The sequence below is a fragment of the Aulostomus chinensis genome, chromosome 6 (genome assembly GCF_037954235.1).
Source record: "Aulostomus chinensis isolate RoL2024-O1b breed Wild chromosome 6, RoL_Achi_v1.0, whole genome shotgun sequence".
NCBI classification, from domain to species: domain Eukaryota; kingdom Metazoa; phylum Chordata; class Actinopteri; order Syngnathiformes; family Aulostomidae; genus Aulostomus; species Aulostomus chinensis.
The window spans coordinates 20,704,041-20,720,040 of NC_141325.1; the positions used below are offsets into that span (position 1 = coordinate 20,704,041).

A 16,000-nucleotide genomic window follows, 5' to 3' on the forward strand; every position below is an offset into this window, starting at 1 on the left:
TCCCTGCTGGCAGACAATATACTTGGATTAAACGCTAGTCATAACTGTCTGTAACTTCTGTGACTTTTTTTCATTTAAGCCACATATTCAACTTGTCAGTTTTCAAGCAGGAGCACTGTGGAATCTTTCAGACAGTGACAAGTATGAACAGACTGTAGTTAAACCCTGTCACTGTCCTTCATGATGCTTTTACTAAAGCTGCTTTGTATGACCATGACTGTGTACATGTCATGGTCTGCAGTCTCTCACCACTGATTTTTTGTTGTCACCCTGAACACATCTCCACTCACTCCCTTTGCCAACCTCCTCAGCTAATCAGCCTCAACCACCTTTAGGTCTTCCTCTGCCAGATTGTTATGCTCCCTTGCAAGACTCTCTCTCGCATTATCCTTTTGACTGACTTCCCGACTTTGACCCTGCTTTTTTCGGCCATGCTTCTGTCTGCCCCTACATCTCTGGATCTCGTGGTATTGACCTGCGCCTGAACCTCAACCTTGCTCCAGTCCCTCCCCTCTTCTAATCAGTCTGAATAAAATTCATTATCAGTCAAACAACTGCCAGTGTGATTGCATTTGGGTCCATAAAAACCCTGTTTCAAAACAAGCAAAAGATCTAACAGAACATGGCAGATAGTTAACACTAAAATGTTAATCTGTTACCTGAAAAAGTAGAATGTTAAAAGCATTGCAGTTCCCAGAACAGCTCCCACTATGACTCCGGTCAATGCTGACATTCCTAGTCCACCTGTTTGGAAGAGCAGTTATTGGCTTAAACATTTGTTTTATCATATTGCCTGAAAATAATATTCCAATGTCACAGTGGTGTTAATTTACATGGTTTGTCTGGTATCTCTGTAGTTCTCTCATGTCTTCCTCTCAGAATGAAATGGTCAGTGTTGAAGGTTGGCAGCAGCTGAAAAGTTCCATTCACACCAAAGTAATTGGCCACGACCTGTTGACATATAGATTTGACAAACAGATTCACAGGTTACACAAGCTATGATGCAATTTAGTTAGTATTTCTGGCAGTAGTCAAGGTGTTAAAGGGCAACTGTCTCCCGGAGTGGCTATAGTTTATTCTAGATGTTTTAGCTTGATTTGCCATTAACTCCCACAGATTTACAGAAATGTCACTTGCTTATACAACCCACAGACAATCAAAGACAAAATGTAGCCTATTTAAACAAAAGTAGCTTCATGTAAGGGATTCTTTTTAGCAATGTCATGATCCAGTTCTTTTTTTTATTTAATTATTTAATTAATATAACAGAACAGTATATGGACACACAAGGTGAATAAATGGTACAATGTGGAAATGCTCATTTCACTGTATGACTCTATATGGCTGTCATTGAGCTGTATGCCAGGAATGGGTGAGAAATTGAGTCACTGATCCAAACCACCAGGATCTGGGGCAATGACACAGGGATGTCATTCAGATTGGACAAATGTCACCGGATGGTATCAAGAAGCGGCAAGATGATCAGAACTGAAGGGGTCTAAGGGATCGACCTATCAGAGGAGCTACAAGTACCTTGGGATTCCTCAGGCTAAAGGAAATCACAAGGTAGCAGCAAGAAAGTCAAACTGCCAAATACTTACAGAGAGGAAGACAAGTACTGAGAAGTCAGCTGAACAAGGTCATCAGATACCCCGCTGGGATCATAAACTTTATATATATATATATATATATATATATATATATATATATATATATATATATATATATATATATATATACACATATGCTGTAGGTTATCTGTGTTTAAAATATTACCATCTGTATTAAAACTTGATTCATGTTGATTATGCCTGCAGCACGATACCAAAAAAATAAAGGATACAGAAAAGGAAGGAGAAGGAGTGCAAAGAAGAAGCAGCTAAAGGTAGCAGACCTCTTAAGGCGTGGCTAAAACCTAGTACTAGCACCAAAATTCAAGAAAGAATGCAGTCCACAGAAAATGTCATACCTAAGAGAGAGACCTTAGAGCAACATCTGAGAGCAAAGAGGCTTTAGACGCAACTCAAGACACAGAGGAAGCCATGGAACTCCGTAAACGTTGGGGAGGAATAGTCCACAGGAAGGGAAGCAGATGATACTACTGCTGAGGAAGCCATAGATGAGGGTGAAGTTGAAAGAGCTACAAGTAATGTAGGACAAGAGGTCTTATTGAATATTGCACTCTTGAAGTATCCTACAGATCCTGCCCACCAACAAGGTTTTGATCTAAAATGTAATGCCAGCTATGTCAAAATGTGTGTTGATAGAGGACCATGTCAACCTGTACTTAGATGTCCCAAAAATGCAGATGGATGATCATTTCAAACTCCCTCCCCTCCCACCCGCAGTTATGACTTTTTTTTTTTTAGATGTCTTTTTATTATGCTTGTGTTTATGTTTCATGGGTTTCTTTTTGTTTTCCTCCTGACTCTGCAGTGGAAGTGTGGCCTGGCAGTGCAGCAGGCTGACAGCGCTCCTGAGGCTCATCTCCCTTATTTCTCTCCTAGCTCTTAAGCAGCATGGCAGCTTCGCCTCGCTGCCAGATTGTCTTGGTCTTTGCCTGACTTTTGAACGGCGAAAAGGCTGTAGGTTCAACTTCACGCTAACCTACAGCCCCGGCTCCTGCAATACCAAGGCCGATGCCTTGTCCCGACAGTTCATGCGACCGGAGCTTGATGCGGAGGAGCGACCTGAGACCATCCTGCCCTCAGATCGGGTGCTGGCTGAAGTCTCCTGGGATTTGGAGGCCGTAGTGCGCAACGCCTTGCTGGCACAGCCGGACACCGGGGGCGGTCCGCCCCACACTCTCTTCATCCCGGCGGGAGTGTGCTCTCAGGTCCTGCAGTGGGGACATACTGCTGGCTTGCCACCCCGGTTTGACTCGAACGCTGTCCTTCCTCCGCAGGAAATTCTGGCGGCTGTCCATGGAGAGGGACGTCCGGGAGTTCGTCGCGGCGTGCACAGTTTCGTCACATCTCCCTCCGGCCTCCTCCAGCCTCTCCCAGTTCCCCACCGCCCGTGGTCGCACATAGCGGTGGACTTCGTTACAGGATTGCCACAATCTAAAGGTAATAAAACCATTCTCACCATAGTGGACCGATCGTCTAAATCAGTTCACTTAGTGGCGTTGTCTGGGTTACCGTCGGCCAGTTAGTCCTACAGGTTTTCCGCATTCATGGAATCCCTGTGGATATTACGTCTGACAGAGGCTCGCAGTTTATCTCTCAGGTCTGGAAGTGTTTCTGTGCTGCTCTTGGTGCTTCTGCCGACTTTAGTTAGTCTATCCGTAGAGTTAGTTTGTTGGTTTTCCTACCCACTCGCCACGGTGTAGGAGATTGTTTAGTTTAGGGCTGATTTTGTGTTTGGTTCGGACTAGGAATTGTTTGGTTGTTATTGTGGTTTTGTTTTTGGTTCTGAATAAACCTTTTGTCTGTTCCATGGCTCCTTTGTTTCTGTGCTTTGTGTTTGCCTTTTGGGTCCTACAAAAATACTCAGATGAGTATTCGTAACACCCCCAGAGTGTCTGGAGAGTGAGTCCAGGGAAGAGAGTCATTCTGATCCTGAAATTCCATCCAATCAGAGATATCCTGAGTGTCCTGATTATTCTGAGTGTCCTGGTTGTTGTGAGTGTCCTGAGTCTCCTGATTGTCCTCCTCGCTCTTTGGAGCTGGGGAAAAAGGGCAGGGCTGTTGAAGAGGGGGCGGATCGGTGGGAGTTGACTGTGGTGGAGGTGAGAGAGGGTTGATCAGGGTTTCTCTGGTGAAAGTCAGCAATGATTTGAGGGTCAACAATAAAAGGCAGGGACCTTTGACCTTTCCTCTGGGCCATAGCCTTCCCAGTCAACCACATATTGTATGCTGTGCCCTCGGCAGTGAGAACGAAGAAGGCGTCGGACAGCATACACAAGACTGCCCTAAACCATGCGAGGAGGGGGAGGTGGGGGAGTTGGAGGCACCAAGAGACTTTCTGGAGCAGGTTTGATTCTGGATATATGGAAGGTGGGATGAATGCGCATAGACTTAGGGAGCTTGAGTCTCACTGCTACGGGATTAATTATTTTTTCTGTGGGAAATGGACCAAGGAATCTGGGTGCCCATTTATTGGACTCGACACAGAGGGGCAGATCGCTGGTAGAAAGCCAAACCTTTTCTCCAACCCCATAAGCAGGGGCTTGTGAGTGTGACGGTTGGCAGATGTTGTGTAGCAATCGGCAGAGTGTTGGAGGGATTTGCGGGCTTGTGTCCAGGTGTGTTGACAGCACTGAATGAAGGTTGTCACAGAGGGGCAAGAAGTCTCTTTTTCAAGAGCAGGGAAAAGAGGAGGCTGATACCCATATGAGCACTGAAAGGGAGAGAGACCAGTGGCTGAACTGACCAGGGTGTTGTGGGCATATTCAACCCAAACCAGCTGTTGAGACCAGGAAGAGGGGTTAGACGACACCAGGCAATGGAGAGTGGTTTCCATTTCTTGATTCTTCCTCTCGGTTTGGCCATTAGACTGAGGGTGGAAGCCTGAGGACAGGCTAACAGAGGCCCCCAACAGACTGCAGAATTCTCGCCAAAATATGGATGTGAACTGTGGCCCTCAATCAGAAACTACTTCGACAGGGATTCCATGAAGGCAAACAACATGCAGAGGGAGAAGTTCAGCAGTCCCTTTAGCAGAGGGGAGTTTTGGAAGGGGAATGAAATGTGCCATCTTACTGAATCTGTCAATGATGGTGAGGATGGTGGTGTTACCTTCAGAGGGAGGAAGACCAGTGACAAAATCCAGGGATATATGTGACCAGGGACGATGGGGTATGGGGAGTGGATGAAGGTGACCAGCAGGAGCCTGATGAGATAGTTTGTGTCGAGTACAAGTCGGGCAGGCTTTGACAAACTCTCCCATGTCCTCTTCCATTGTGGGCCACCAGAACCGTCGAGCCAAGAACTCCTTGGTTCTGTGTACCCCAGGGTGACAGGTGAGCTCGGACGAATGTGACCACTTTAGTACCTCCAACCTTAATGTAGCGGGAATAAAAAGATGATCAGAAGGACAAGCACTGGGTCCAGGTTGGTCGCCTGAAGCAGCTTAGACTCCCTCTTCAATGTCCCAGGAGAGAGTTGCAGTTGTTTCCAATTCTCAGGGGCGGGCCAGGCTGTAACAGCTGAAACCTTGGCTGGATCCATCTGTAGACTTCCCTGAGCCACAATGTATCCGAGGAAGGTGACCGAAGGTGCATGAAATTCACACTTTTCAGCTTTGACGAACAGGGAGTTCTCCAGAAGTCGTTGCAGGACTACCCTTGACGGGTTGAGGGGCAAAGGATATCTGTTTTTTACAGTAATGTAATTGAGACCTCTGTAGTCGATGCAAGGTCTGAGGGTTCCATCCTTCTTGTCCACAAAAAAGAAGGATACGAAGGTCGATGTTTATAGCAAAAATGATGACATCATCAAGAGAAAGGGGTAGGGGGTGAGACACCAGATCATCCTTGATGTAATCAGCCAGCCCATGCAGAACAGCATCGCAAAGAGCACTCTCATTCCATCCGCTTACACGGGCCTCAGTGTTGAAATCCATTGAAAAATCTAACACCGATTGACCCTTCTGATGTAGACTTAGCAGGCCCCCGCGGCCGTTGAATGGACATCCTGCTCAAATACCTTGCGTAGCTCTGCAGCGAATGCCTCAAATGAAGTACAAGGAGGGGTCTGTCTGTCCCACTCAGCTGTGCCCCACACTCTTGCTCTCCCTGTTAGTTGATTAATGGCGAATGCTACCTTAGCTTGTTCCAAAGCAAAGGTGAGAGGCTGCAATGCAAAAAAGATAGTCAGGAAAGGATTACATCCTTCAGGCTCCCCGGCATAATGTTCAGGGGCTCCAATACGTGGTTTGGAAGCTGGGGGCAGATAAGAGCTAGTTGGTGGAGCAGGGGCCGGGACAGGGGCAGGGCTAACAGGGGTTAACTGGGCAATGGCTGCAGCGAGTTGCTGCACTTGGTTCACCAAGGAGGCGAGAGCCTGATCTTGAGAGGCTGCGGCCTGTTTGGCCTCAGCTGAGGCAGAAGCCATGAGGGCCTCATGTTGCTGGAGGACTCCTTCAATGCATTCAAAACAGTTGTGGGCAGGGGAAGTGTGTGCTGGGGCCATGTTTGGCCATATTGTACTGAAACGGTGTGGAGTATGGACCCAAATGCAACACACTTGAAACAGGAGTTGGATAGAAAAATGTCCTTTATTCAGGTTCAACGGATAACTGAAAAAAATCCTCTGATGAAACGGACCTGGCAAAAACAGGCAGGCAAAAAACAGGGGAAAAAACAGATGCAGCCTTGCAGAGGGGCAGAAGAGGTAACCAGGGCCGAGGCAAAGGTGAATGGTCAGAGCAAGCAGAGTCGAAGCTGGGAGGTCAGTCCAAGAGATATCGCTGGAGAGTTTGGCATGAATGCATCACAATCTGGCAGAGAACAAAGGGAAAGGGCGATAGGTGGGGATAGGTGCAGGTAATAGAGGTTGATTGGCAGAGGAGGTTGGCTGAGGGAGTGGTGGTGCATGCAGGGAGACACAGAGAATCCAGTGGTGAAAACTGCAAACCATGACAGCCGGTGATGCAAGAATGTACCTCAATGCCATCGACCTTGAGTTTTTACTGTGCCTTGCAATAGCCACACCAGTTTTTGACGTAACTGCACTTGCCTCTGATGCACTGCAGAACCAGGACATTTACCTGTCCATGGCATAGAGCAGGGGTCACCAACCTTTGTGAAGTGGAGAGCTGCTCCTTGGGGACCAATTAATACAAAGGGCTACCATTTTGACACACATATAGAGATTGTATACATACAAAATTAGGTTTTTTTTTACCTCTTTATATAAAAACCCGTTCATACATAGATAAATTTGGGACAGGCCTGTTGTCATTTTCAAATTCACACCAATGCAAGTGTGATTAAAAAATAGAAACAAAAAATTAGATGCAGCTCACTGGTGAGTGGCGCTGTGGTGAGCTATTTTTAGAACAGGCCCGCGGGCGACTCATGTGGTCCTTGCGGGTGACCTGGTGCCCGCGTGACCCCTGGCATAGAGTGTTGTTTGGGGAGTGATGATAGCTTGTCCAATCTCAGAACAGAAGAACAGTTTTCCAAACTGTTCAAGTATGCCACAGAAAAGGCAGAGGCTTCTGGGATCAGCATCCCCACAGTCACCCTGGGACAGAAAAGGCAGAGGAAGGTTCCTCCAAAGTATTAACATAGTTCTACTGCAGCCACAGAGAGCCACTCGTTCCAATCAGTGGAAGAGTACTACAGAGTCAAGATGTTCTATCCATTCCTTGATGTTCTTTCTCAGGAACTACATAGGAGGTTTAAGGGAGATGGGAAGACACAGTCAATCAAATTCCTCAGTGCACTCCACAGTTTGACGAAGGCCAGCAAGTGGGTAGGTAAGATGCCATGGGTCCTGACTCTACTGAGGCTATTCACACACTTTGTGAATTCTATGGAGGAGAAGAAGAGAAGCTGAAGACAGAGCACAGAGTTTTCCATGCTTCTTTCCAAGACACTCTTACACTGAAGGGGATCTTGAGAACACTAAGAGACAACAGTGGCCATGACATCTTCCCAGCAGTGGAGGAAATGATGAGGATATATGCCACGATTCCAGTGTCCACTGCATCAGTAGAGAGGTCTTTCTCCTAACCAAAGCTGGTGAAAAATTCTCTAAGAAGGCTGTGCAAAGAAGAGCGGCTCTCTGATCTCTTGAAGTTCATGTTTCACCCTTCAGTGTTCTAAAGTGTTCATCTTCAACAATAAATAGCCTAATAACAAACCAGTGTTTTATTGCTTTGCATGTCCTCCAAGCCTATGATAATGTGAATGAACTCATGTTGATAATTTGTTGACACAAAAGAAATGGCATTTGCATATCACGTTTACTGACACCGGACACATAGCTAGGTAGTTAGCTTTCTATGAGTGCATTATTTTTTAATTTGACATTAATTTAAAAATCAGGAAAGGACCAAAAAAATTTGGGACTGGAACCGGGAACCTTCTTGCTGTGAGGCGACAGTGCTAACCACTGCACCATCGTGCCGCCCATACAAAAATTATCCATTCCAAATGATCTTCTCATGTTATAGATCCTGCTGCACTGTAAAGGTTCTAATTCAGGGATAGTGAAAATATCAGCTTAAAATGTTACAGAGAATGTAAGTACTATTCTACTTATTCATGATCTCGTAAGTGTCCACGACCCATGCACTTATTAATTATTGCTACTTTATTAAGAGCTGCAGTACTTGCATAGCTACCTCACACATTGTTGCTGTTTCTTATCTGAGCTCTCACCTGAAGCTCTTGCAGCATCCCCTTGACATTTTTTGCCAAGGTAAGTGCTGATCAAGTCCTGCTCAACACTCAACTATGCATGTTTCAACAACTGGGAATGTTGCTAGGCTAGCTATTGATTCCAGCAAAAAGAAAAGTTGTACCTCCTTGCCATTTTTTCTTGTAGTATATATGATATCAATATTTTAAAATCTATTGTACCACAATTAGAAATTCCAGGACATGAAAACTCAGTTACCAGTTAAATGTTTTAAGCGACTTCAAAATTTTGATAGGCTACACTAGATACGTATATTATCATCCACGGGTTGTATCAGAAAGGGCAAATAAGCAAATTTACTGAACAAATTAAATTATAATATTAATAACAAACAATAAAACTCAGGATTTTACCCTGAAACATCCAAGGGATGGTAAAAGGCAATAGGTAAATATTTACTTCTTACCTCATATGTTCCTGCACTAACATTAGTCATGGACATCAGAGAGAAATCTCCATTTCTGTCACCATTGACATCCATGGATACCTGTCCAGCAATTCCTGTCAACCATCAGCACAAAAAAGAGGGAAAAATATATTCTCTGCCAATTATTCTCACACAAATACAACAAATAAATACTGATAAATCAGTAACATATAATACATATACAATTGCAGCAAATATTATGAGTAAATGTAGAATTAGCCAATGTACACTATACTGTATGCCTCAACATACATCAAAATACAAACTGTTCCATCACACTTAAGAAACAATGATTTTTAATGTGGGGTAATGTGATTTAAACTCAGGTAAATCAGCTAACAAGACTTTGTTAAAACCTAGTTCATACCTGAATAATTATAATTTCAATCTGACCAATCAACAACTCTTCACTTTTTTATATTGAAAACACTTCCAAATAGCATCTTTCATAATGTGAAATCATGTAAGAGTTTTAATATTGTAGTTAGCTATTTTATAGCCAACATATTGGTTTATTCGTTGTAGTTTTTTGGAACTGTTGTGAGTTTCATGTACTTTGCTGTCAGAGCTTCGCACAGAAACAAACATCATCTTGAGACTAATTGAAGAGAAACAGAGTAACATATGACTGAGTGCTGAACCCTGCCATTATATGGCAAATTAATTTATGTGTTCCTAAAGTTATCTGGAGACACGTGATATTGAACAGGCGGAAGCAGCTGGTTGTGTAGGATTTCAACCTTGTGAACATTTGCCTCCTGGTGATGGTTACGTAAGCCCACAAGGGACATAATGAAAATTGAAATGCAAAACTATTTCATTAAATTTTTCAACCAATTCCTGTCTAATTTGGGTCAAAATGACAATTTAATTACAATAACCCAGTTTGCATTATAATTTGAACATACTTGTATGGAGGACCATGAACAATGGAAAAAGCTGTTCAAAATTTGATTTTAAAAGAGTTAACATGCTTTTAGATGGACAACATTCAAATTAAAAAGCAAAAAAGGTAATCAAATGTACTTCATTAACATTTACATTCCCTCATACTCTTTTAGGGAATATGTGAAAATTAAAATGCCATTACTAAAATTTTAATACAATAATGGCATTAGACATTTAATTTTCAAAGAGTTTAACTGCTTGAAAGTGCAATATATTTAAATTTGAAATCAAATTTGGTATTTAAAATGTATTATAAACTGTGCAACATTTCTTTCCATTTGTGTAAGCATTGTCCATGTCATATTTTAAATAAAATTCTAATTTTCCATTAATTTGAAAATGTTAATGCAAACAGCATATGCCATATTCTTGGCAAACTATTGACCTGCATCAAATTAGACAATGTTAAATTTAAATGAGGGCTGGCTGGGGCTGGCTATTTCTACTGATGTTTGAGTTTTGATTTTTGATAAATACTTGTGCATTCAAACAATAATTTAAATCATGGCATCCAAAAATCTATAGTATACATTTACCAAACCCAACATGGGTTTTAGTTCTAGTTTTTGGACTTTGTGCCTAGCTTCTGCTTTTTTCAACGGTATCTTGGAAAAGGAAACCAAACCGCTGAGAAAATTCATTGGTTAAAATGTGGAGTCTCTAATTCAGTAAAAGTGTGAATTTTACCCTCAAATGTTCTGTTCCTCATGCGTGAGGTGATTTCTGTTCCGTTCCTCTTGTTGTAACCACTTTTCATGGCTTCATGCAGAGAAATAGCATACAGAAGCATAGCATCATGGAATCCCTCAACAAACATGTTGACCTGAAATGGAGAATAAAGTTAAAAACAGAAATAGTTCACAATGATAAATAAAGTATATAATAGTCCAAATATTTTGACTGTCTGGAAAAGTAGAGCACACTTAGAAGTTACAACTGCAATGCATCCATAATACAGTTACTAATATCACAATATGACGTAAAAAAGATTGCTGGTATTTAGTATTCACTTTTCCATGGCTATGTCAGAGTGGGGTTTGCAACAGAGCTCATTACAATGAATCATCACAAGCCTGAACCCACTGCACCTTAGGTCCACTGCAACAGGCCAAAGGGTCGTTAGTAAAGACATTCCAAAATGAGACTGCATTTGGTTGACTTTAGATTAACAGTATGATGCCCTGAGGCAAGTGAACAAGTGAGTTGTCCGTAGTGATAGATCGTTTCAAGCATTGTCTCACTTTAAAAAGCGTATCTTGGATTCCCAGGATCACAAGCCCACACGGGAATCCATCTTGCCAGGCTTCAAGCTATGTGCTTGGGTCCTCCCCAAAAATATGTGGTGAGTCAGCATCTTTTGAGGTAGTAGAAGCATAGTTTAAGTATAACTGGAAGTAGAACAGTTAGACTGCTCCTTCAAAACAACAATGGTGGCGAGTGAAGATGTTAGTTTAAATGCTGTTATATAGCATTAGTTACATAAAAAGTCATGAGAATTTCAGCTGTGAAGAGGAGTAAAAAATTGCCACAGAAGGCTTTTCACCATGGAAACAATATTTTGTGTTACAACCAAGAATGCTATGTGAGGTCACTGATATAATAGACATAAGGTTTGTCACCAGCTGAGTATTTCTTGTAAGTCAAAGTATGGGGGGAAAAAAACAACATTTAATTATGCACCACTCTAGGTTTTTGGCAATATAATTCATTTATTAAACTTTTTTTTCTTTTAGTACTGGAATTGAAAAAAAATAATAGTTCATCACTGTAAACCACGTGATCAATCACAGTTAATCACATGATTAAAATACTTGTATTTGTTGTATTTTGGAGAGCATAAAAGAAATACATGTGTGAAATCAGAATAAAAAACATACGAAAGCTGGCAAGAGGAATCCATTTTTTTAACATGATTAAGAGATGATTTCCAACTTGGCATAATTTAATTTTCTAAGCTAAAAAGTCTCATGGAGTATTTGGCATTATCATTTGTTGTGCATAATCAACTTTGTCTTTTCAACAGCTGGGTCTGGGGTACCCATACATGCTCTAAAAAATGTATGGGTACCCATGCTGTTCACAAGGAAAATGTGAGAAACTATGTAATTTATGTTAATATCTCTCCAGAAAACACAATTATGCAATCGCATAATTCAACGCATAATCAACCATAAAAGCGGGGTCGCATTTTTTCAAAGACAAAGTAAATAGATAAATCGCCGATTTCAACAAAAAATGTGTGAAATAAGCGGAGGTTGAATGATTACATAATCCCCACATTTTCATTGCAAAAATGTCATAAATATCCTTGCAGAATGTTGAAAAATTACTAATTGATTACTTCACACAAGAGCAGTCATTTTCTTCCCGTTGCCTTGGAAACGTTGTGAAGTGACATTACCAGAAAGCCGTAAACCCCGGAAAGAAGACATGATGAAGTCTGCATATCAGTCTTATTTGCCAACAAAAAAAAGCTTGGAACTTGTTAGACTCAACATTTTGTAAGTTTGAGCCATGAGCCAACTAAAATGAGATGACCATTAATTATTACCAGCACTTTGCAGAATATACAGAAAGTATAGGTGTACACTGAGTGTATGACAAGCGGCAAGTTGTGATCCTGTGGTGGGTGCTAGGGGTCAGAGTGCAGAGAGTTCAGGAGGAGGACAGCCTGGGGGACAAAGGTGGATCTCCACCTCTGGGTCCTGCAGGCCAAACACCGTAGCCTGCGACCAGATGGCAGCATGGGAGGGGTCTGTCAGGATCTGGACAGCCATGCCATGAAACTGCTACTTATACACAGCCATCAAAGAGCAAATGGGAAGTCCTATTATCTTGGAACACACCTTGACAATGCTATGAAAGTGTTTTTCTCCTGCAGGTTTATGGAGTGGAACCAGCAGACCATTGAGAACAATAAGACTGGTTCAATTAATGTATAGAAGAAGGTCAAAAGGATCTTGCTGCTGACAGAGAAGTTGTTCAATTTCCTCAGCAGGTAAATTCTCTGGTGCAAACTCTAGAATCTCAATATCTAGGTCCTCCAGTTTACCTAAATAATATGTTTTTGTCTGTTGTCTGCAAACAGAGTATTTGTGTATATTCCACACAATATATGAGTGTATTATTATTATCATTATTATTATTATTATTATTATTATTATGATTAATCACTCTTGCTGGGGCTGGCTATTTCTACTGATGTTTGAGTTTTGATTTTTGATAAATGCTTGTGCATTCAAACAATCATTTAAATCGTGGCATCCAAAAATATATTGTATACATTTACCAAACCCAACATGGGTTTTTAGTTCTAGTTTTTGGACTTTGTGCCGAGCTTATGCTTTTATCAACGGTGTCTTGGAAAAGGAAACCAAACCGCTCACCCAAAAGCTGCTGGGATAGGCTCCAGCCCCCCCCCCCCCCCGCGAACCCAAACAGGATAAGCAGAAGAAAATGGATGGATGGATGGATGGATTTGTAGCAGACAGACTATGAAAGAAATATGTGCAAGTTGAAGAACAGTTTCTTCTCAAGAGGTTATAAGATGACCCAAATCAAGTCAGCGGTTGATCAAACGAATAGCAGACCGAGGCAAGACCTCTTTCAGAGGAAACCTAAGAGTAAGACAGCCTTCCATTATCCAGTATTCCAAGTGTGCTGGACAAATCAAAGGAATAATCATGAGTCACTGGCACATACTCAAATCATACATGAGTTTACAGAATATTAACAAAGATTCCCCATGGATTGTTTTTAAATAAGGTTCTAATCTGAGAGACCGGCTAGTCAAATCAGACTTACCCCCCTGCCCACAGCACCACCCCAGATGGGAACCGCCATTGTGGGTTCTGTGCCCAATGTAATTACACCTACAGCTATACTACTTTTAAGCACCCCCATAGTGGCAAATCGATCCCTATCAAGGGGGTGACTAAAATCCAAACCATGTGAGTTATATAAGAACTTTGAACAACTTTTGATCCTTAAAGTGTACTGAGTCATGTAATAAATTTTGGAAGCGAGAAGGTTCCAGGTTCGAGTCCTGGCTTGGGCACTGGATCTTTCTGTGTGGAGTTTGCATGTTCTCCCCGTGCCTGTGTGGGTTCTCTCCGGGTACTCCAGCTTCTTCCCACCATCCAAAGACATGCAATTGGGGACTAGGGTAACTGGATACTCTAAATTGACTGTAGGTATGAATGTGAGTGTGAATGGTTGTTTGTCTATGTATGTTGGCCCTGCGATGGACTGGCGACCCGTCCAGGGTGTACCCCGCCTCTCGCCCGTAGATGCTGGGATAGGCTCCAGCCCCCCCATGACCCTTAACAGGAATAAGCGGAAGACGATGGATGGATGGATGGACCATTGACGCCCTCAGAAGAGATAGCGTTTGTTCGGGGTGTGTAAATGTCCTAATTTTGACGGTTTTGTCCATTTATGGACTTCCTGTTAGGAATAGTTTTACAGATGGAGGCTACTGACATTTTTCCATCCTCATCTTTTCTGACTGTTTTGTACTATTTTTGCATTTGGCTGGGGTCAGTGTAAATAGTGGTAGAATGAGGCGATACCTGGAGATTGCACAGGCAGTCCAACTCCTCCAGGATGGTACATCAATACGTGCTATTGCCAGAAGGTTCTGTGTCTCCGAGCACTGTCTTAAGAGCATGGAGGAGCTTTCAGGAGACAGGCAGTTACTGTAGGAGACCTGGACAGGCCTGGACAGGGCTGTAGAAGGTCCTGAACTCATCAGCACGATCAGTGTCTGCTCCTTTGTGCAAGGATGGAAGGATGAGCCCTGCAAAATCACCTCCAGCAGGCAACTGGTGTGAATGTCTTTATGAAGGTGGCCTGAGGACCTGACATCCTCTAGTGGACCCAGTACTCACTGCCTGGCACTGTGGAACTCGATTGGCATTTGCCCTAGAACACCAGAATTTGCAGGTCTGCTACTGGCACCCTGTGCTTTTCTCAGATAAGAGCAGGTTCATCTTGAGCACATATGACAGATGTGAAAGGGTCTGGAGAAGTCGCGGAGAACTTTATGCTGCCTGTAACATCATTCAGCATGACTGGTTTGGAGATGGATCAGTAATGGTCTGGGGAGGTGTATCCATGGAGAGAGACACAAACCTCTACAGACTAGACAACTGCCACAACATTACTGCCATTAGGTACTTTGGACCCATTGTCAGACCCTAGGCCAGTGCAATGGGTCCTGGGTTCCTTCTGGTGCATGACAATGCCTGGCCTCTTGTGGTGAGAGTATTCAGGCAGTTCCTTGAGGATGAAGGAATTGATATTATTGACTGTTCTCCACGCTCACCTGAATTAAATCCAATACCTCTGGGACATCATGATTCGGTCCATCCAATGCTGCCCGGTTGCTCCTCAGACTGTCCAAGAGCTCAGTGATGCCCTGGTCCAGATCTGAGAGGAGATACCCCAGGACACCATCCATCATCTCATTCGGATCATGCACAGACATTGTCAGGCATGCATATAAGCACATGGGGGCATACAAACTACTGAGAACCATTTTGAGTTGCTGCAATGAAATTTCTGCAGACTGGACGAGCATCGTTCTTCATTTGATTTTTGGGGTGTCTGTGAATTCAGTCTTCTGTAGGTTGATCATTTTAATGTCCATCAAATAATGTGGCATCCTTTTGTTCCTAACACATCATCCAGTCCATATCAGTATAGATATCCAGCATGATTTTTTTTCCCCATTGAGATCTGATGTGTTTTCGAAGTGTTGCTTTGATTTTTTTGAGATATGCTAACTACTGCACTGTTACACATCACTGTTATGTGATAACAGGTGGCCCGGTGGTGCAGTAGTTAGCACTGTTGCCTCACAGCAAGAAGGTTCCGGGTTCGATTCCTGGTTTGGGCACGGAATCTTCTGTGTGGAGTTTGAATGTTCTCCCCATGCCTGTGTGGGTTCTCTCCGGGTACTCTGGCTTCTTCCCACTGTCCAAAGACATGCAATTGGGGACTAGGCTGATTGGATACTCTAAATTGACCATAGGTATGACTGTGAGTGTGAATGATTGTATGTCTCTATGTATTGGTCCTGCGATGGACTGGCGGCCTGTCCAGGGTGTACCCCGCCTCTCACCTGAAGCTGCTGGGATAGGCTCCAGCCCCCCCGCGACCCTTAACAGGAATAAGCGGAAGAAAATGGATGGTATGTGACAACATTTTTGACCATATAGCAAATCCCAAATCGAATCCAAATTGTATTATC

At 42.9% G+C, this 16,000-nt stretch overlaps 1 protein-coding gene across 2 annotated transcripts in view; it reads right to left on the bottom strand.

Annotated features, from left to right (window-relative positions):
* The window catches only part of npr3 (natriuretic peptide receptor 3), a 67,040-nt gene that overhangs the window by 2,516 nt on the left and 48,524 nt on the right, over positions 1 to 16,000 (bottom strand). For both annotated transcript variants that reach the window (XM_086206976.1, XM_086206977.1), the window contains exons 4-7: positions 10,435 to 10,570; positions 8,779 to 8,873; positions 834 to 951; positions 660 to 744 (exon numbers count right to left, since the gene is read on the bottom strand). In XM_086206976.1, coding sequence (XP_086063102.1) covers positions 660 to 744; positions 834 to 951; positions 8,779 to 8,873; positions 10,435 to 10,570 — 434 coding nt within the window. The remainder of the gene's footprint in view (positions 1 to 659; positions 745 to 833; positions 952 to 8,778; positions 8,874 to 10,434; positions 10,571 to 16,000) is intronic.